Below are 21,947 nucleotides of genomic sequence, written 5' to 3'. Positions count from 1 at the left end.
AAGCAATGGGTCCAGAGGGCCAGAGCCCCGAGCTAGGCAGGAGCACCCTGCCTGCCCCCACCCCCAGCTCAGGGAGAATCCACGCTTTGTCCCTGCAGGCTCTTGTGGGGCTGGTTCCCAGCCTGCTCCCAGCATTCCCAAGGGAAAAGGGCACAGGGACTGCTGGGCGTCAGGGATGGCTCTAGATGTGGAGGACAGGGCTGGCTCTCTGCTGCAGACTTGGCAAAGGTCCTGGGGTGGGGAGGGGGGAGGAGGGGGGTCTCCTATCACTAGACTCTAGTTCTTCTCTCCTTCACCCTTCCTTTCTTCCCGCTTCACCTCTCCCCTTCCCTCCCCTCTGTCTCTCTGTCTCTCTCTCTCACTACCTTGTCTTTCTATCTCTAGGTATCCCTCCAAAGCTCTGTCTCAACCCCTTTCTGCTGTTTCCTCTTTAATGCTCACTGCCTGTTTGTCTGTCCATCCCTTCAGGTACAGGCTCTGGGTGGACAGCTGCTCAGAAATGTTCGGTGGCCTGGACATCTGTGCCGTCAAAGCCGTCCACAGCAAGGACGGTAGAGATTACATCATTGAGGTGAGGGCTGAGGATGCTTCCTCCCCCTCTCCCCCCCTCCTCCCCCCTCCTCCCCCCCTGCCCAGACCTGACGGGAGGGCATAAAGAAGGAATCCAGCCCAGGCCCTGGTGTGGTCAGCTATGTCTTGGAACTGGCCTGACACACACAGCCCAGGCCTCAGGGAGCGTCTGCCAATGCTGTCACCTGACCCCACCCTGGCCACAGTGGCAGGCCCCGTGCTTAGCAGTTCTGAACTCAGTCCCTAAGCTCTGGATGTGAAGTTAACCACTCTCCCCAACTGTCCAGCCAAGAGACAGCAAGATTCCATCCCACTGGGCTTTGCTATTGTCCTCAGTATCCCGGCAGGTGATGTGAACTCACTTCCAGTCACCACGCAGAGATTTCATCATTGTGTTCATGGGCCTCAGAGGTCCTCTGAGCTGGGCCCAGGATGGATCTGAGACACAACATAGATTCAATGGACAAGGAGCTGGGCGCCAATAGTTCACACCTGTCATCCTCGCTACTCAGGAGGCTGGGATCTGAGGATCGAGGTTCAAAGCCAGCCCAGGCAGGAAAGTCCACCATATTCTTATCTCTAATTAACCCCCCAGAAAACCAGAAGTGGTGCTGTGGCTCAAGTGGTAGAGCACTACCTTTGAGCTGAAGAGCTGAGGGACAGCGCCCAGGCCCAGAGTTCAAGCCCCATCACCAACCAAAACAAAAAAGAATGGCAGGGGGCTGTGTGACCGGAAGGAAAGATGAGGGAAATCGCACTGAAAGAGGCTGGCAGGGAGGCTGTAGCCCCGCGTCCCTCCGGAGACCATCCTATAACCCATGTCTCTCCCAATCCTCCTCTCCCCTCTCCTCCCAAGGTGCCCCATCTCTCCTGGCCCCATAATCCCCCTCTCTTGCCACAGCCACACCCCAGAGCTCCCTCCTGCTCCCCCTAAAATGCCCCTCTGGGTCTCAGAATCGCGGCTGTCCCTCCCCACCCAGCCCTCCCAGCGCTTTCTTCTCAGAGCACGGGACGGAACAGGCTGACACCAGGCCAAGACACGTGAGGGACAGCCCTGTGGCCGGCGCGCCCCAGGCGTGGGCGGCTAATGGGAAGCACATGGCCGGGGTGACCACAGGAGCCAGCCAGGCCTCCCGTCCCTCGTGCCTTCCCACTCCCCAGGGACCCCGGGCACAGCCACGCCAGGTAGCTTCATGGGGGGGGGGCAGATGGAGGGGTGATGGAGGAGGCCTCAAAGGAGGGCAAAGCCACCATGCCAGGGGTGGATGGAGGGGGGCTCCCACAGGATGGGTAGCATCTATGTTTGAGATCCAGGCCTCACCTGCCACTGTATACCCGAAGTCCCCCACCCCCACCCACTCATGAAGTCCCTGCTCAGCAGACAACGTGAAAGTGCCAAGAACAGAACTGCCAACCTGGAAAGCCATTCCTAGAAGAGCCAGGCACGTGGGTTCCCTGTGAGCTTCAGACCAGGGCTGGGAATGAGGCCCCTTTGCCCTATCGCCCCAGCTCCTCCCGCCCCACTGGGCCCCTCTGTGGCCTCTTCTCACCAAGATGGAAGCCAGGAGCCTGGCTTTGCCTCTCAATCATTCACCATTGAACCACTCCACTGGGTGTCCAGCCCCGAGCTGGAAACCCAGGGCCCAGCAGTGGGCAGGAGGTCAGGGGCTGCTCCTCAGAGCCAGACACTACAGAGGGCCGGCAGCCCCCTTAGGCAGCCCAGGCCCTTCCTTGTCTCTGGGACCAGTGCCTCTTGAGCTCCCTCTACTTTCTGTCTTTGGCAGGACAAAAAGAAACCTGTGCCATGACTCCAGTTTATAAAGTCATGCTGCTTTTTTAGTATCATTATTACTATATTTTAAGTAGTTGTACAGAGGGGTTACCATTCAGCATGTCAGTTTGAGGACAACGCGTCTCCCGTCAGTATCACCCCTTCTGTCCCTTGCCCCATTCCTCCCAACCCCTCCCCTCCGCTCCCCTCATCCCATAGGATAGGCATTGAATATTATAACTGTGTTTCCCAATTTTAAGGCCAAAAAAAATTAAAATAACAGTAGACTTGGAATTTTTAAAAACCATAAGAAAACAACTCCTTAAAGCTATTTCCAGAAGAGCGTAAAAGGATGTTTGTTTGGTTTTTTTTTTTCATTTTTTTCCTTCCCCTCTCAGAAGCATTATGGAGTTATTTCCCTTCTGTTTTGATTTTAGGGTGGAGCTGGAGGAGAGGGGTAGTATGTTCCTAGGATATAAATGGTATTTTTTCCCAATAAGGAAAAACAAAAGGGGAGGGGCAAGAGAGATCCAAAAATACCGGGTTTGTTTTTTTTTAAGCCACCTCTGTGGTGAAAACAAGCGAGTGTGTGTGGACGTTTGCTGAAGATCTGGACAGCGAGTGACATCCTCCAGGGAAAAGATCCTTGAACTTGTCCTCTTTGACCTGTCCAGAGATGGCATTGCTCATTGGAGGGGGAAAAAAAATGTTTCCCTGGGGAGACTTGAATGTCCACTTCCTCTGGGATTCCAGAATTCTCCATCTCAGGTTCCTTGATGTGGCTGTTTCCCTCTGCAGGGTACGTGAGGAAAAAACCAGAACCCAATTGGGTGGGTGGAGGAGGGGGTAGGGCAGGCAGAAGGTAGGAAGGCCGGGAAGGCAGGAGCGACTGTCAAGTGCCGTTTCCAGAACCTGCTAGAATCTGTATTCCCATCCTTCAGTAGCTTCAGCTTCGCAGGAACTATGGATGCCCCAGGAGAAGTCCCAGCGGGCACCCTTAGTTTAAAGTTGATTAAACCTCTTAGTTTATAGTTGATTAAAAAAATATATGCTCGTAAAGGAGAAGTGACTTGCCCAAGTCCACAGGAGGGGATGGCCCGGAAAGCCCTGCTCCTCCTCCAGCTTCTTACCACGGATAGCTGCCCAGTGCTTAGTAAGGATTTCCCCAGTGACGTGGCTCTTGTCATTTCTTTGGCCCTCATGATGACAAGGATAATAACAGCTGCCTCAAAACGCTCTGAGGCTAGATTTTCCACACCCAGAGCTTCGAACGGTACCCAGCACGCAGTATGCGAGCAACAAAACAGAACACTTACCAGTCTCCCTGCAAGCACTTCTCAGTGCTCCACTCAGCAGCTAGCTACCTGTTAACCAGACCCCAGGCCAGCCTGAACCTTGCGGGCTTACATACTGGTTCTGGACATCCAGTAAGCCAGAGCTGGTAGATTGGGCTGAGGGAAGGAGCTCCCCCATGGGACAGCTGCAATATAAACACGAGGTGGCTCATCGGGGCAGGTGCAGTCCTGGGGGGCTTTCTAGAGGAGCAGGAACAGCTCAGCCTGACAGATGAGCAGTTTGCCAGGTAAGGTGTGGACAGAGGGAATAACAAGCAAACAGGTCTGGAGGAGAAAGAGAGAAAGGGAGGCAAGCCGCCGGGTTTGATGGCGCAGGTGACGTCAGGTGGTTAGATTTCCATGGTAGAGCAGAAGGGGGCAAACACAGCCATGTCTTGGGTCAGCGAAGGCTGATGCTCCTCCACTGGCTAGTGGATTCAGGAAGCCTCAGGAGAGCCCCATCTCCATCTATAAAAAGGGCAGAATGGAGCCAGGCGCTGGTGGCTCAGACCTGTCATCCTAGCTACTCAGGAGGCTGAGATCTGAGGATCACAGTTCAAAGTCAGCCCAGGCAAGAAGGTCCAGGAGACTCTTATCTCCAATGAACCACCAGAAAACCGGAAGTGGCCCTGTAGCTGAAGGGGTAGAGCGCTCGCCTTGAGCTGAAGAGCGCAGGGACAGCACCCAGGCCCAGAGTTCAAGCCCCATGACCGACAAAAAGAAGCAAGGGGGGGGGGGGAGCAGGCAGAATGGGAAAACCTGTCCCTCAGGTCCCCTCCCATGTAAGCACTTTGTGCTTCCTGTAAGAATAGCCCAGCTTCCTGAGGAATGAGTTTCCTTCCAGGCCTGTGTTCTGCCAGGACCCCCCACCCCAGAACAAGGTCCTTCCCCTTCCGTCTTCTCTCTCAACCCCCCGGCCACTGCCAGCGCCTGTCATTTATTTTATGTGTTTATTTTATTTTTGTCCTGACCAAGCCCTCCACCTTTACTGCTTCCGGCTTCATGGAAAACCTTGACCTTGGGCCAAAGGAAGGAGAGAGAGGGAGCTGGGAAAGGAGTGGGTGGGGACCGGCTCCCCAAAGAGAAAAGTACAGAAAAGGTCAGCAAATGCTCCCCACGGGCCCGGGTCACGCTGCTATCAGCCCACGTCTGTGGGCCGAACTGAACCCAATCCAGGCAGTTGGTGTAGATAGAACTGGAGGGAACTGGACGTCTCCGGGGTCCAGTGCCAGCCGGAGGTACTGGGCTGGTTTGTGTGGAGGACATCGCCATCTAGTGGTCATGACTGTCCTGAGCCCACACTCCCGAGGGCCTGATCCTTCCTGAGTGGAAAGCCCTGCTTTCTCTCCCACAGGTGATGGACAGCTCCATGCCTCTGATTGGAGAGCACGTGGAAGAGGACAAACAGCTGATGGCCGACCTTGTTGTCTCCAAAATGAGCCAACTTCTGATGCCAGGGTGCACGGTGCCCTCCCCCCTGAGACCCTGGGTGAGATTCTCTGGAACAAAGGGCGTTGGCACAGCCCTGAGAAACACCAGCTGGGCTGTCCTACCTGGGAGCCCCAGGGTCCAGCAGAATCCCATGGAAAGAAAGCAAGCTGGGGGACATACGCTGGGCACGGCCTCATGGGTCGGTTTAGGCCTTCCCTGGCTTGTCCTCCGGACCTGGGGGAAACCCCTACAGCACTGGCCTTTATCATGCGCGTGCCTTCCAACCTAGGCCTAACCAGGGACTTGTGCATGGGTTACACGTACGTGTGAGAGCACACATACATGCAGGCTCATTGTGTGTACCCAGACACCAGTCAACACAGACAGTTGTGTCTCCCACTTCTTCATCTCCAACCTGACACGCTTCCACAGGTGCAAGCATGTGTGTGCATGCATGCATGCACTCATGCATGCACTCATGCACACACACACACACACATACACACACACACACACACTGCCCCAATCACCAGGTCACTTAAAGTTCCCAGCTTCCTGGGAAAGCAAGTCTCAAAACTTGTCCCTATCCTCACCCATCTTCCTCACAGAAGTTTGTCTCTGTTAATAGACATCAGAATAATGGTTCCATTTGAGGGGATTGCTGCAAGGGAGGGCGGCAGGGCAGCCACAGCGATGATTATCTTGGCCTCTGTGTCGCTAAGCTACAACCCCACTAAACTGGTGTGAAAAGCCACCATGCACACTTAAGAACCATGAACCATCTGTGGGTTTCATGTCTGCGGTGTAAAGGTCTTTACAAAACCTGTTTTCCAAGCTGGGCCCTGGTGGCTCATGCCCGTAATCCTAGCAACTCAGGAGGCTGAGATCTGAGGCTCCCGGTTCAAAGCCAGCCCGGGCAAGACACTCTTATCTCCAGTTAACCACCAGAAAGCCAGAAGTGGAGCTGTGACTCAACGTAGTAGAGTGCTAGCCTTGAGCGCTAAAGTTCAGGGATAACACCCTGAGTTCAAGCCCTATGACCAACCAAAAAGAAAAATCTCCGGCTTTCACCCTTTCTCTCTCTCTCCTGTTCCAGGCTCCACAGATGAAACCTGCAAAATCCCCTGGGCAAAGCCAGTTGGGGCCTCAGCTGGGGCAGCCCCAGCCACGCCCCCCTCCACAAGGTAAGAGCCAGGCCAGCCCTGGAGGAAGCCTTTAGGATTGAGGTGCGTGGAAGGGCCTACATGTGACTTCTAGGACTGAAAGGCACTGACAAGCCCACATCTGATCTCTGGAAGGACTGAGGTACACTGAAGGAGCCACATGTGCTAGGCGCTTTGCTGGTGGCACCCTCACCTACAAATGCATCTTCTCATCTGTACTGCTCCACCCTGGCATGCCCCTCTTCCTGGAAGTTGGAGTATTGCCCAGGGAGACACAAGAAGATGGCAGATTTACAAGTCTGGCTTTTCAGACCTTCTAGAACAGGTTTATTTCTGGCCTCTACTGGTGCCTGGTTATAGATTTGTGAGTATGTGTGTGTGTGTGTGCACGCACGTGCATGTGTGTGCGTGTGTGTGTGCACACACATGCATGGTAGGGGGGAGAAGAAGTAGTAGTGGTGTGGTGGTGATGTTTCAGTCATACTCTGGCCTTTCTAGCTATGCTTACTAAAGCAACAGGTGCATTGCTTCTTGGAGAAAATGGGTCTTGGAGACCAGATGACTTCCTGTCCTACAGGTCTAGGTAAAATTCCCCTCTCTCTTTCCCTTCTCCTTCCTTCTTCCTGCCTTCCTGCCTTCTTTCTTTCCATTCCTCCTTCCTTCTTTCCTTTCCCCATTATAGATTTTGTTACCTGGTAACATATAGGTATCTATATGTGTGTGTTAACTATTAAATATATTATTTTATATTGGTATACTTTTTCACATGAACTTGAGGTTATTGTTTTCTTCCAATATGCTCCAAAATAATATTCAGGAGTATCAAAATTACATTCAGTCCTGGACTAAAAAAAAAAATGATTGCATTTGTCAAAATCCTGGCCTAGATGACCTCTCACCTCTGTAGACAAATAGTCTTCTCAGAATGTAATAACTTGTTCACAATTGCATTCATTCCAGAGGCCAGAGGCCGCTGCCCCCGCCCTTTGTTGCAAAGTCTTGCTCACGTCCGTTTCTTCATCCTGCAGTTCTTCTCTTACTCTCCATACTGACAAATCCCCCTCGCTTAACTCTTCCGATCCGTTTGCAGTGAAACATAATGCTTCACGAACACGACCTGCCATTACCATTCACCAAGCTTTCCCCTCCGCCTCTCTTGTGTAGGTTCTTCTTCCTGGAAAAGCAGGAAGTATTTCGGGAAAAGGAAGCTTGTGTAATTGTATCGAGTATGTGCTGGGCTTTCCATGGCCGTCAAGACATTCCTAACATATTCAGCTTAAAAGAGGAAAGTTTCATTGTGGCTCATGGCTTCCTTAGTGGACAGCCACTCGACCCCATTGCTTTGGGCCTGTGGTAGCAACACGTTCATGGTGGGAACTGTTTACCCTGTGCAGAGACTGACAGAGCAGAAGGGAGGGAGAGAGGACGCAGGGGAGAGAACAGAAGAGAGAGATTGGAGACAGAAGATGAGTATGTAAGCAAATGTGAACGAGAATGTGTGTGAAGAGAGCGAGAAAGCAATTAGCTATGACACAGGGACAGTGCTGAGAAGGTATAAGTGCTTACACATTGTTCATTATTTGGTAAATTACTAGTATATCTTACTAACAATTCTAATAGACGTTCTAGTAGTCCTATTATGGGGCTTGTTCATGCCTGTTATTAATGATCTTTGTAACCAGCAGCTTCTTCCCCTCCTGCCTGGCAGTTATCCTACAGTTATAAATGGCCCCAAACGACTTTATTCATCCCCCTACCAGGCTCCTGGCTTGTCTGGGCCGCCCTGCCCCCTCTCCCCTCTCTCTCTGCCCAGGACTGACTTTAAAAACACTTCAGAGCAGAGGCCCTTTAAAACAGAGAGCCACTGTATTCGGGTTTCCTCTCTGGCACACAGTAAAACCATGCTTGATAAAGAGATATTATTTTAAGGAACATGTGGCTACACACATGCTGAGTGAGCTGAAAAATAATCAACTTAAAACCAGTTAAGGTAATTAATGAGGTGGATTAACATTCAGATTAAAAATAACAAGACTCATTGAACAAAATGATAACATTATCAGCCATTTCTCCAAACAAACAAGGGTATAGTGTTGCTTTGTTTTAAACTCACTGTTGGTTTTCTTTTTCCTTTTTTTTCTTTTTTATTTCTTTGTGCCCATCCTGAGGTGAGAATTCATGGCCTTGGCGCTGTCCCTGAGCTTTTTTGCTCCAGGCTAGTGCTCTACCACTAGAGCCATAGCCCCATTTCTGGCTTTTTTGGGGGGGTGGGGGTAGTTTATTGGTGATAAAAGTCTGACAGACTTTCCTGCCCAGGATGGCTTTGAACCACAATCCTCAGATCTCAGCCTCCTAAGTAGCTAAGATGATAGATGTAAGAACTCGGCTCACTGTTCATTTTCAAACTCCGTGAAAATCAAGTTCTCTTTCAATAAACTTCAGCCTTCTTTTTTTAGCATACATCTTGTGCTTAGGCAAATATATTCTAAATATGTTACGGTGGTTTTTTTTAAAAAAATTGTGCTCAAATAAAGAAATACCGAATTGTTTTCTTTTCCAAAAGGTTGTAAGAAATGACTACAGTGACTCTGAATGGATCACAAGGGGAAAATATGGACTCAAGAAATAGTTAATGAATTATTGAATGAATACTTGGGTTTTCTTAAATATTGTGAACCCACGGGCAAGGGGGGGGGGAGCTTAAGATAAAACTAGATGTTTCCTTTGACCTGTAGTGGGTTTAAAAAATAAAAATGTAGCCAGGTGCCAGTGGCTCACTCCTGTAATCCTAGCTACTCAGGAGGCTGAGATCTGAGGATCATGGTTCCAGCCCAGGCAGGAAAATCCGTATCTCCAGTAAAGCACCAGAAAACCAGAAGTGGTGCTGTGGCTTAAGTGGCAGAGCACTAGCCTTGAGCTGAAGAGCTGAGGGACAGCACTCAGGCTCAGAGTTCAAGCCCCACAACCAACAAGAAAGAAAAAGGAAACAAAAATGTAACCAGAATTTTAAAAGTCAGGACCATTTTTAAATCGGGAACTTGGCCTGATGCTCAAGCCTGTAATCCAAGCTGTGTGGGAGCTGAGATCAGGAAGGCTGTAGTTTGAGGCCAGCCCAGGCCTCTTCTAAAGTGATGGAAGGGCCCTGCGGTGCACACCTGTCATTCTAGTGATGTGGGCAGCTAAGAGAGAGAGAGAGAGAATCATGGCTCCAGGCCTGCTCAGGCAAAAAACAAACAGCAAACAAACAAAAACTTTGAAACTCCCTCTCAACAGAAGAAGCTGGGAGTGTGTGATGGTATGGGCCCATCAGCCCAGCTATGATGGAAAGAACAAAATAGGCAGATCACAGTCCAGGCACAGGCCGAAGCACAAAGTGAGACCTGACTCACAAGGAACTCTTTGGTTGGAGGTATGACTCAGTGATAGAGTGCCTACACAGCAGTTTGGCTTGGGGGGATGGGCGAGGAGGGTGGGGAGACAAAACAAACTCTTGCTCAAACATCTAAATTTTATTTTAAGCCTGCTACCTCTTCCTCTTGGTCAGTTTCCCCAGAGGTAAGGGACAATTGTCTTTACTAGCTTCCAAAGGTTGTGTGCAAAAAAGAATCCACCAATTTAACAATTATGAGCCTCATCGCTCAAAGCCTTAGTATCTCCCGGGAACTGACAGGAAATGCAGAATCATAGATCCTGACTACCTTGATAATGAAGTACCACAGACCTAGGGCCTTAAAGCCACACAGGTTTCTCTTCACATGGTTCTAGAGGCTGGGACTATGAGATCAGGGTACATCGGGGTGGGGTTCTGGATGGCTTCTTCCCTTTAGCTTGCAGCCTCCTTTCCCTCCATGTACACACACACACACACACACACACACACACACACACACATACACACACACACACACACACACACACACACACACACACTCTCTCTCTCTCTCTCTCTCTCTCTCTCTCTGCCTCTTTGGATCAGGACTGCAGTCTTTTGGATCAGAGCCTCACCTTTATCCTCTCCAACCTCAGTCATTTCACTTAAAGACTGGGTGCCAGTGGCTTACACCTGTAATCCTAGCTACCCAGGAGGCTGAGATCTGAGGATCGCAGTTCAAAGCCAGCCCAGGCAGGAAAGTCCATGAGACACTTATCTCCGATTAACCACTAGAAAACTGGAATTGGCGCTGTGGCTCAAGTTGTAGAGCACTAGCCTTCAGCAAAAAGCTCAGCAGAGGCATTTCCCAGGCCCTGAGTTCAAACTCCATGACCAACCAAAAAAAAAGACCCTCTCAAATACAGTTGCTTTGAGGGTTAGGGCTTCCATGTATGAATCTGGGTCAAGGTGGAAGCAATTCAGTCCTTCACATCACCCCAGACCTCTTGTACTACACCTCCCACAATGATCCCTGTTCATGCCAGTGTGTGAAGCCCTTCTCTCTAGGCTCCGGCCTTCTGGTCTTTTTTTTTTTTTTTTTTGTCGGTCGTGGGGCTTGAACTCTGGGCCTGGGCGCTGTCCTTCAGCTCTTCAGCTCAAGGCGAGCGCTCTACCACTTGAGCTACAGCGCCACTTCCGGTTTTCTGGTGGTTTATTGGATATAGGAGTCTCACGGTCTCTCCTGCCCGGGCTGGCTTTGAACCGCAATCCTCAGATCTCAGCCTCCTGAGTAGCTAGGATTACAGGCGTGAGCCACCAGCCCGGCTCCTTCTGGTCTTTTTTGTAGCCATCGATACATCTGTGCCCAAATGGAATAAACCCGTGTCCAGTCTCCTCCTCCTAAACTGCTTTTCTGGAGATATAGAGTGAACACAGATCATCAACATCAACAGCATCTGGTGCCCTTAATGTCATTCTTCCATCTCTAGGCAGTGACCAGAGCATGACCATCATCCTCGTATGTTTTAATATTTCCAATCACTTCCCTGCAATGGGCACTTACGCTATTTCACACTACAGTGAGCATCTGTGAAGCCACGGTTATTTGTCCCCAGCCGTCTTTATCCTAAGAACAAAGTTGAATGTATCTTTTTCTTCTCTTTTGGCTTCTAGGGGGCCCTCGTCAAGCTCAGTCTCCTCAGCCACCCAGATCTAGAAGCCCCTCCCAGCAGCGGCTCTCCCCGCAGGGCCAGCAGCCTGTGAGCCCCCAGGCTGGATCTCCTCAGCAGCAAAGGTCCCCTGGCTCTCCACAGTTATCTCGGGCCTCGGGTGGTAGCTCTCCAAACCAGGCCTCCAAGCCAGGCACCAACCTCGGCTCACAACCCCGGCCCCATGTGCAAAGCCGCAGCACCTCCCAGCAGGGTGAGGAGCCCCAGAAACCAGCACCACCACATCCCCATCTCAAGTAAGTGTTTAGGAATTAGCGGATTGGGAATGAGCAGGGCTGGGCTGATCTGAGACAAAGGAAGACCCAGTAGGCCAGGGCCAGAAACGGGTCTTGAAGATAGCTTATATGTGGCAGGGCCCAGGAAGGTGAGAGAGTCCAGATTACTCCCCACCATGGCTTTCTATTGATGCATGCATCCGTTAGTACTTGCTGTATAACAAAGCACCCCCAAAACTTAGTGGCTTACAGAAAAATGCAGCTACTTTCTTGGTTCACAATGTTTTGATTTGGCAATTGAGTTCAGTTCATCTAGAAGGTTCTATAGAGCCAGGTTCTATTCAGTGTGTTTGCAAAGATGCTAGAGTAAACATGATGCACCCAGCTAGATTTGAATTTCAGACAATTTTGAGTATCATATTACACACTTTAAAAGGTGGTTCTATTTTTTTCTTTCTGAAACTTAAATTCAATTGGGTCCACTTCAACTAATCCACTGTAAGTAGAAATTTGATCCATAGTTGATAATCATGAACATCTCCCTTCGTAGTTTCAGTACTCACTACAGAGAAAATACCTGATGGATCAAGGGATACATGCATTTTTAACTTGATAGGCTGGTCTTGTGGCATATGGATTCACAGCACACTCTAGAGTTGGCATGCCTGAGTTTGAGTCTCCACTCTACCATCTCACAGCTGTGTGGCCTGAGACCGGTTGCTTAGCCCTTTTTTACCTCAGTGTTCTCATGTGGAATGGGGACAGCAAACCTATTGGGGCTATTCTGAGAGTAACATGAGTTTGCACATAGCCAGTGCTCTGAAGACTGACACCATGCAAGTATACATGTACCCTCTGTCCCTGTGTGCAAAGACTAGCCTAGACAATCTCACCAGGGACTTCAGCCAGGTTTGGACACTGACCTTAGTAATCTAGCTAACATGCAAATCTCAGAGTTTCAAAATACCTTCGGTTTTGTTTCACTGCATGGGGATAGAACCCAGGGTCTTGTGCATGTAACAAAACACCACAGAGCTACACTCAGCCATAGAGCATAACTTTACATAGTTCGAGTCAGCAGATAATTTACCAAATACCCATGTGATAGTCTGTCCTGGGGAAGACTCCATTAAGAGAAATAAGCAAGACATAAGAGAGAGTCTTTGCATTTGAAAAGGATTTGTGCATAGGGCTCTTCATTTTTTGCTAGTATCATTCAAGAGTACAAGGAGCTTCATTCTGACATATGCATCAATGCGTCCAACGTACCCTGATCAGACTCTACCCCTGCATCACCCATCCCCACTCACTTCCCCCTTCTCTTTCCAAATCAGTCTTAACAGTCTCCACTGTTCACACCTGAACACGAACTATTTGACCGTATTTACCACCACCATCCTACATTTACCCTCTCCCTTTGCCCTTCCCCTCCTCCACCACAGATTTTTTTTTTGGTGGGGGGGGGTGGTCCTGGGGCTTGAACTCAGGGCCTAGGCAATGTCTCTGAGATTCTTTTTTTTTTTTTGTACTCTTAAGGTCTCAGACTTACTGCCTGAGCAAATTAAGAGAATAAATTACTCTTTCTCTGTCTCTGTCTCTTTCTCTCTCCCCAGTTATCTATCCATCTTTCTATGTCTTTTTCATTTATCTATCTCTGTGTATATAATAGAGGTTTATGTACATGCATATGAATATATGTTCATATAATGGCATTCTTGTAAAATGCATATAATCTATATAAAGATGAATGCATGCACACCTAGTGATAAATATGTTAGTATGATTGCATGATTTTTACAGTTTCTACTAGGTCATTTTCTTTGGATTACACTGAAACAGCTAATTCAACATACAAGGGAAATGAGAGGAACTTGCAAATCAGTTTAGTGTCCAATTTTTTTGCATGCTTGACGTATTTTTTTTAATTTATGCACAGCATATTGTGACAGGTAATTTTCCAATGTGTCACAATAATGCAATGACGACAACAACGAAGGCAATGATATTTCTTCTCGCAAGATGCCTATTGAAATTTTCGTATTTGTTCTAAGTATTCTTTATTTTAATCTTCACTACTGCTGTGATTTAAGTAGTTCATTACCCCCACTTTATGAGTGAGCAAACTGAGGCTTTTAGAATTTATTTTCCAAACTTATACAACTAAGTTTAGGTTTCTGGACACAAAGTCCCCACTGATCTTCTTAACGTGTGGCTCAGCCTCTGTCTGTCCTCTCCCCTGGATGGTGAGGGCCTGACTTTCAGCCCTTTCCACACCTGGCACCTGGCACTAGGCCTGGCACAGAGGAAACAGCAAGGAGGGGCTGCTTCCTGGCTTTGGCAAAGCAGAGAAAATAGCACACTGCTGTTCACACAGCTGGCATCATGGCAGTTCCAAAATTAAGAAAAAGCATCAGTTAAAAGGGGGGGGGGCTTCAAGAAAGGCCAGGATTGAAAGCCTGCATGTCCAAGCAAGAAGAGGCCCTGGAATTACAGATGAGGCGAAAGACAGAAGTCCCTGGCTTAAGACCCTAGAGGTCCAGGGACAAAGATCTCCTGATTCCCTCATGAGTGCTGTGCTGAAAGCTACAGTGGGAGAAACTGTAACTTGTGTGTATCTAGCACACGGTAGTTGTCGCCACAGGTTTGTACACACAAGCAGGAGGAAGATCAGGCTGCCTCAGCTGCTGGGATGGCAGGAAGAAAAGGAGCTGGACTTGTTCACCCACTTTAAGGCTCCATGTCTGCCCTTGGAAAATGAAAATACCAAGTCTGGGCAGTGTGTCGCATGCTGTAATCCCAGCCACTGAGGAGGAGAAAATAGGAGAATCACAATCCAAGGCCCACCCAGGCAAAAGAGCAAGACCCTATCTGAAAGGTAACTAAGGCAAAAAAGGTTAGAGGTATGGTTCAAATGATAGAGCCCCTTCCTAGAAAGCACAAGACCCCCCAACCCCAAAAAGACCAGGGTAACAAACACCTGTGCTGATGATGCACTCGGAGTTCCTGACACCCATTGCATAAGCACTACAGCCTGCATTCTGTTGTTCTGATCGATGGCCGGGCTCAGCTGCCTGGCCCTGGACTCATTTCCTGGAAGCCTCAGCCTCCTGTCTTTCTATTGCAGCAAATCCCAGTCACTGACCAACAGCCTGGGCACATCAGATGCCACCCAGCGTGGGGCTCCGAGTGAAGACGAGGCCAAGGCCGAGACCATTCGCAACCTGAGGAAGTCCTTCGCCAGCCTGTTCTCTGACTAGCCCTGCTCAGGCCGGTGAAGGCAGGAGAGCAGGGGACTCTCCTCCCACTCCTGCCTCCTCTTCGGCCTCGGCTCCTGGCAGGAACAGATGGAGGGCCAGGGAACATACAGCCTAAACACCCTGGACCCACGATGCAATCATCCATGTGTGCCCATTCTCCATTGCTGTGGCATTGAGATGCTATCTGCCTTCACCAGTGAGCCCCGGAGAACATCTAGGCCCCTCAAAACAGGCCTTCCAGAGAGAACTGGCAACACCCCGCCTACCCACCATGCCTGCTCCCCACCCCGATGCCAAGTGACATGTCCTCGCGTCTGCTTTCACATTCTTGTTTTTGCTTGCCTTTGAGCCTTCTCTTCGGGGCCTTCCTTTTGGGGCCTCCATTCCTTCAACCCCCCCCCCCTCCACCAAATGCAGACGCTGTCATTGGACCTCAGCCACCTAGGAGGCGAATATTTTTTGAAGTGTTTTTCCACAACCAAGAGAAAAGTGCATCCTGGGAATCTACCCTCCCACCCACCCCCACCCCCCTCACCGAGACTCACCCTTGGACAGAGCAAGCAGGAGCCTCATCCCACTGGCCCCATGGGATCTTGGAGTCAAGAAGAAGCAGCCAGTTCTGGTGACAAGTAGGCTCTTTCCTGTGGTCGGCATACTACAGGACTTATGTCAAAGGCTTTCCAAATTTCTCCTGGCAAGACATTGCTCTAACTTTGTTTTACCCTCACTTCTTTGACTAAGCACGGTAACTGCAGAGCTGAGAAGAAAAAAAAAAAAAGTCATCCTGATTCCCTGCCTGGTGTTCTTACCCCTACACCAGCTGCCTCTTAGGGGTCAGTGAAGTCCAGGGGTGCCCCCACATCATGAAGCACCTGGTGCTAGAAACATTGTCGGTGCCAGAAGCAGCCTCATGGTCCTGAGAAGAGCCCAGAATGTTAGAAGCTGGCCATATTCTCCCCCCGCCCAAAGCCATTTGGCAACCTGATGTGTCTGAGGCACGGGAGGGAGAGGAAAACTGGAAGCGGCTTCCAGTTACGCCTCGGTGCTGTTACCGGCCGGTGGATTCAGGTTCGCAAGCATATGGAAGCCATCAGTGTCCTTTTGGCTCTCCCAATCCAGATTAGAGACCTTAGCAAAATCCACTTTCCGCATGGCTTTCCAACTGGCTATTGGCTAGGTCCTGGCTCAATAACAGAAGTGCTAGCTTTGCATTTGGCTGTCGAAGACCCACTTGGGTGTGAGAGTCATTCTCTTCTTCCTTGCCTTCCTCCTGCCTTCATGATCCAGTCCATGAGAGCAAGAGACCCAGAGTTTAGAAGTCCTCTTTCTCCTCTTGTGTAGGACCCCTGGTTTGGGCTCAGTAATAAACAGCAGCTCTGGCATAAGAAAGATCAGATAGGTCCACCGACTAGGGAACACTAGAAGCCATAACTAGACAACTGGGTACTGGCCAACTCGGGCCTGTTGACACCAGCTAGAATAGCAACAATGCAATGGCCATGGTGTGGGAGGAAGGGCAGCTGGTGAGGACCTGCCTGGTACTCACCTGCTTTGTTCTGTGTCCATGTAATGTTGAGGCCAGTGTCTTTAGACACTGGAATATCTAGCCCCACTCTGCCCACATTTTCCATTGTAGGGTTCCATAAACGACTGTAAGGCCTAAGTTCCCTCACTTCCTATATTCTGTCCCTTGTCCCTGGAAACAACTAAGTATTCAAATCTCTCCATAACTACTAGTAGCACAGACTCTTGACAAACTCCAGCAAGGCCTGACATTCTGGTTTTATAGCCACGTACAGGTACATCCACATCCATCACAGAATGCTAGCTTTCAGCAAGCACCTTTAAATGATTTCCCATGGGTCCATACATGAGGCCAAGAATGTATCGGTGCAGGGAGACTGGGTGTCCCCCACATGGACTGTTTGCTCCCATAAACTAGCACATTCCTTCCAAAAATATAACTGTTAATGCCTGTGACATTTGGAGATGGGAAAAGGGGAGCGGAGACATTGTGTATAGATTGTAAAGGTTATATTTGTTGTTTTGGCTTTGTTTTACAACACTGGCCCCCAAGAAAGGCTCAGATTTTCCCTCCAAGCTGACCTAGTGAAGCTGAGACACAAACAAAGCCTCATTCAATCTGCAACACAATGAGTAGGGCCTTGAAAACTGCAGCCTGCAAGGAAGGCTCTGCCAGCCAGAGAAAGCTGCCTCCAGAGATAAATGATGCTGTCCTCCTCTTAAAAGTGAAATTCAGGGCCCTGGCAGATACACATCCTTTCTCACCCCTTGGTTCCCTGCCCCTGCCTCAGACCCTACTGAGAGGGCAGTTCATTCCCCCCCCCCCCAAGGGTCAGCAAGGCCACTGGGATAACAGCCAATATCAGAATGCTTAGGCAGGAGGACCGTGAGTTCAAAGCCAGCCAACTAGCCAAGTAGAACCCTGTCTCGAAGAAAAACAAAAGTAGTTTGAAGAGTGGTTTTCACCCACACAGCAACGCTGCAGCAGCAAACTCGTGTTCTGAGCCTCCACTGCCTTCCAGAAGTTCTGGTCCGAGTTTCCCCCAGGAGGTAGGGAAAGGAAGCGAGCTGGGGTGGTGTCTAAGCATAAGCCCCGAGACTAAAGTGCAGAATGCACACTGCTTGGCGCAAGCAAGGTGTTCGTGGCACGTGTTAAGCTGGCCTTCCTACACCTGGGAAATTAATAAAAACATCAGGTATTAAGGTGGAAGCAAAAGGCCTATCATTCTAAGGAAGTCACTGGCCTAGAGACAGAACCAAACCAAGATGAGACAATAGAGAAAAGACTCATAGGAAGTGGCGCTATGGCTCAAGTGGTAGAGCACTCGCCTTGAGCTGAAGAGCTCAGGGACGGCGCCCAGGCCCAGAGTTCAAGCCCCATAACAGACAAAACAAAAAACAAAAAAACTATTGGGTAGAGAAAAGACATGGCATGTTTTTTCCACCTCAAAAAGACCTGATTGAACTGGAAGAGGGGAAGGGGCAAGCACAGTGTGCCCAGGAGACTGGCCCCGTGGTAGCAGGGGACCACAGGGCTGCCACAGCCAGGGGCCAGGGAGAATTGTCATGGTCAGGGTGGCCAGAGAAAGCGCAGGGAACGGTCTGGGACCAGGGGAACGGAGCTTGTCCAGGACAGGAAGCAGCCTTCTACTTGCGCTCCGTACCAAACAGCAGAGCCTTGAAAACAACCTTGGCTCGGCCGCTGTGGCGGCGCACGCAGTGTGTGCCGGGCCAGTGGCGGCGCACGCAGTGTGTGCCGGGCCAGTGGCGGCAGCAGGCCGGGCTCTTACGCGCCTTTCAGCTTCCTCAGCAGCATGGTGGCATGTCGTTTTGTGTTTGGAATGGGTGAAAGGATGCGGTTCGTCACGGGCTGCTAGCTGGTGGAGGCAGCCTGGCAGAACCCGTGGTCACTTTTGTCATGGAGGATTCGCCCTATTCAAGGCCCGAGTCTTCACATCTATCCCTGTTTATCTTATAGCCAAGATGGCTGGTTGTAGCCCCACTCGCAAGTGTCAATAGCTGTCCCAGGACCCTGAGTGGCACCCAGATTAAATTAAGGGACCAAGAGTAGTATTTATAGACTCCAATAGGAGGTGGCGCTCTTTTGGCTTGCAGTCAAATTAGAAGGTTAGATCACAAACAAGCCAAATCGGTCCATTTATCCAGCACGGGGCAGGAAGGACACAGAAGCTCCCTTGTTTCCACAGACAGCACACACAGTCCAAAGAGATGAGATGTGGACATTTGGGCCTTGTATTCTCCCTTCAATGGAGACACCAAGAGGAAAGACTAGAATAGCTGGGGAAGGTTTCAAATCTGTGAGCCATTCTTTGAAGGAAACTAAATCTAAAACTAAGCATAATCCTTACAGTTCTAAGTAGTTTTCATTATTTTTATTCCCTATCGGTCCTCCTAATTTTAATATCCCCTTCTAAACACTATGTCAAGTGTCTGTCCTTCATAGTCTTATAGTGAGTCTACAGCAGAAGCAAGGTGGCTCTTCCTTGCCCACTCAACTAACACTGACCCTGTTTTGCTATAGAACCCTGCAAACAAGTGCTACAGTCTCTTGGGAAGTCCTGGGAGATACTGCAGTTAAAATCCATCCTGATGTGACCGATCTAGTACATTGCCTAGTATATAACCTTGCCAAGACCAAGTCTCAGCAGTTGGAAAGCAATAAGGGTCAGGTCACAACTCAACAGTTTGAACACAGGGAATTACAGTGACCTAAGCTGGAAAGAGAGGGCACTTAGCATGACTTCAGTATCATCAGGCCAAACAGAGACTTGCCATTTATAAATAAGGGGTGGGAGAGGGAAACAAGTCCATGAATGAAAGTAATTAAGAGGAAATGAAGGGCCACAGGAAGAACTCAAGGATCCAAGTTAGCAACACCAAGCTGGCACCCTGGGCTCTCAGCTCCATTCCAGTACCCAGAAGGGCCATCACACATTGTACAGCGAGAGTTTTCATTCACTATCCAGCAACAGTACATAGAACACCAAACTGGTCTGATGGCAAAAATGGAGGATTTTACAAGCTTACAACTATAAATTTTGCTAGTAAAGAGGAAATGCTTGGAGGGTGGTTTTAAGAATTTGTAATAGTTGGGCTGGGAAGGTAGCTCAGTGGTAGAGCGCTTGCCTTTCATGCATGAGGCCCTGGGTTCGATTCCTCAGCACCACATAAGCAGGAAAAAAAAGCCGGAAGTGGAGCTATGGCTCAAGTGGTAGAGCGCTAGCCTTGAGCTGAAGAGCTGAGGGACAGCACCCAGGCCCAGAGTTGAGACCCACGACCAGACCCACCAAAAACAAAAAACAAAAAAACTTGTAATACTATTTTGAGAGGTGCCCAAATTTAGGTTTAGGGCACATTGCCAATATCCTAAATGAAGAGGGATTTGTAACATCCACCAGTAAGTCTTCGGTGAGGCTGGAAAGCAACCCTGTATCATTGACACCAGCATTATCAGGGATATATGGAGGACCCTCTTGAGAAATGAGTATGTTCTGAAAATCAACTGTTTTGTGGGACCTGGTGCTTCTGGTCATCTCTACAACCACACACACACAAATGATTATACAGTGCAACTTACAAGACCACAAAGAGATGTGTTGGAAAAGCTAAATATATTTGGATCCATCAAATCTTCAGGGTGACCCTTTTAGCCAAACTCAAAGCCATCTAGAATCTGGTGGATGTTTGAAAAAGCTATCCTGTAGCTCAGATATTATACAATACCACACAAAATATCCACAGCACCAATCATCTACCTAACTATAAAGGTGACATGGAGCCTGTAATCCTAGCTACTCAGGAGGCTGAGATCAGAGCATCGCGGTTCAAAGCCAGCCCAGGCAGGAAAGTCCGTGAGACTCTTATCTCCAATAAACCACCAGAAAAACCGGAAGTGGCACTGTAGCTCAAGTGGTAGAGCACTCGCCTTGAGCTGAAGAGCTGAGGGACAGCGCTCAGGCCCAGAGTTCAAGCCCCATGACTGACCAAAACAAAAAAAGGTGACATGGCTTCGAGGATATCCTACCAACTCAATCTCTTCACTGTGATGGAAACAATTCACATGTGTAGCAAAAACATTAAATTCACATGTAAATAGGACTCAAAATATTCTTGCAGGACATAACATTCCAAGCCATTTCCTTATATGCAAAACCGATTTTTTTTTAAAAAGTGGGAAGACATTGGCAATATTCCTAAGTATTTTCTGCAGATGCAAATACTGTTTTATTCCTGTGTTGTGATTTGGATTTTAAGTTTCTGTCACAATAGCATGTTTCAATAGTTATTTGTGTAGGTCATTTGTGTTTGGCCTTTTAGTTGTAGAAAATAAAAAATGTTGAATTTGGAGTATTTTAAGTCTTGATAAACTGCTATTCCAATAAAAAGAAGGCTCTTTGCACCCACAAGAGCTGCTGAGGAAGGGGGAGGGCACATCCAACCCAGGCTCAACCCAACTAGCTCTGCTTTTATTGATTTTACTTTAAAAAAAAAAACTGAGACACTCCCAATGATAAACAGGTAATCTGATCATTTTTACATGTCCAGGTAACACTGTGAGAGGTTTCTGAATATTATGTATCTTTCTGGAATAAAAGTCAAGATTGTCATGTAGTTTACATTTTTTTTTAATCTGACAGCAGACATTATCTATCAGCACAGCAAGCTCCACCCTATAGAGGGGAATTCAGAAGAGGGCAATCAGTAGCAAACAATTCCCAAAGCCAAGCCTGCTGGAGTAACCTCCAACCCCGGAGAGCCTGCAGGTGCAAATGCAGCTAGGGGGCGGTTCTGGGAGTGCAGTCTCACCACCGTAGTCAGAAAGTAACCCTAGAGAGCAGCACCCCCAGGTGATGGCAGCTTTATGGTACTTTCAAAACCAAAAGATCTAGCTCCAGAGTGAGATTACTCCTCAATCACATGAATGGGAGCCGGCTGTCCGTGGAGCGACCCCTGCTGGCCCTGGAAGGAAATCTGTCAGTGGGACCCCCGCGCCCTGGCAGTATGGGATTAGGTCCAGGAAGTGGGCCCACTGGATCAAAGCGTGGTCTGAGTGGAGGGAACTGGCCGGGCGTCTGCCCAGGCCCTGGAATGAGGGAGTTTATTGGATTCCCACCAAAGGGAAGTGTGGGTCTTTCATCGTATTCACCACCAATAATTCCTGGAGGAAGGAGTGAGCTGGGATGAAAGGGCATGGGATGCAAGGGGCTGGGATAGAAGGGGATGGGGTGGGACGGGGTGGTCAGGAACATATGCCGCCCGCGCTGCGCTTCTTTTCTCTGTTTGTGCCTCTTTCTGTAGAGCTGTGGAAGGAAGTGAGAAACAGTGATTTATTTGGAGGCTTCCTCAGAGCTCATTGGCTTTTGCTGCTTAGATCTAGCTACACTTTTCTTTTCCCACACTACCTAGGCAGAGAATGCAGTACACAGAAGTGCTAGCTTCCATCTGAGTGAACAGGGCGGCCGCTCCTCGTGTACTACCAAGTGAGCATGAGCCCTATTCTTGAAGCACACCATGAATGAACAACTGTGAATCTTGAGAACAGGAAATCCAAGGCAGGGATA

General features: G+C 49.2%; 2 protein-coding genes across 8 annotated transcripts in view; one reads left to right on the top strand and one right to left on the bottom strand.

Annotated features, from left to right (window-relative positions):
- Positions 1–20,984, top strand: part of Syn3 (synapsin III) — a 398,594-nt gene extending 377,610 nt beyond the window's left edge. For both annotated transcript variants that reach the window (XM_070014421.1, XM_070014420.1), the window contains exons 10-14: positions 469–571; positions 5,030–5,164; positions 6,203–6,290; positions 11,314–11,605; positions 14,709–20,984. In XM_070014421.1, coding sequence (XP_069870522.1) covers positions 469–571; positions 5,030–5,164; positions 6,203–6,290; positions 11,314–11,605; positions 14,709–14,841 — 751 coding nt within the window. In that variant the 3' untranslated portion in view covers positions 14,842–20,984. The remainder of the gene's footprint in view (positions 1–468; positions 572–5,029; positions 5,165–6,202; positions 6,291–11,313; positions 11,606–14,708) is intronic.
- Fbxo7 (F-box protein 7) overlaps positions 20,921–21,947 on the bottom strand; it is a 22,317-nt gene continuing 21,290 nt past the window's right edge. For 2 of the 6 annotated variants that reach the window (XM_070014426.1, XM_070014425.1), the window contains exon 9: positions 20,927–21,686. In XM_070014426.1, the coding sequence (XP_069870527.1) occupies positions 21,300–21,686 (387 nt within the window). In that variant the 3' untranslated portion in view covers positions 20,927–21,299. Of the gene's footprint in view, positions 21,687–21,947 lie in introns of all 6 variants that reach the window. The other 4 variants (XM_070014423.1, XM_070014422.1, XM_070014428.1 and 1 more) reach the window with 4 other exon arrangements.

Source organism: Dipodomys merriami, unplaced genomic scaffold, assembly GCF_024711535.1.
Source record: "Dipodomys merriami isolate MVZ:Mamm:240054 unplaced genomic scaffold, mDipMer1.0.p SCAF_97, whole genome shotgun sequence".
In the NCBI taxonomy this organism is placed as follows: domain Eukaryota; kingdom Metazoa; phylum Chordata; class Mammalia; order Rodentia; family Heteromyidae; genus Dipodomys; species Dipodomys merriami.
Note: the sequence above shows the minus strand (reverse complement) of the source record. Positions and strands in the feature narration are given on the sequence as shown.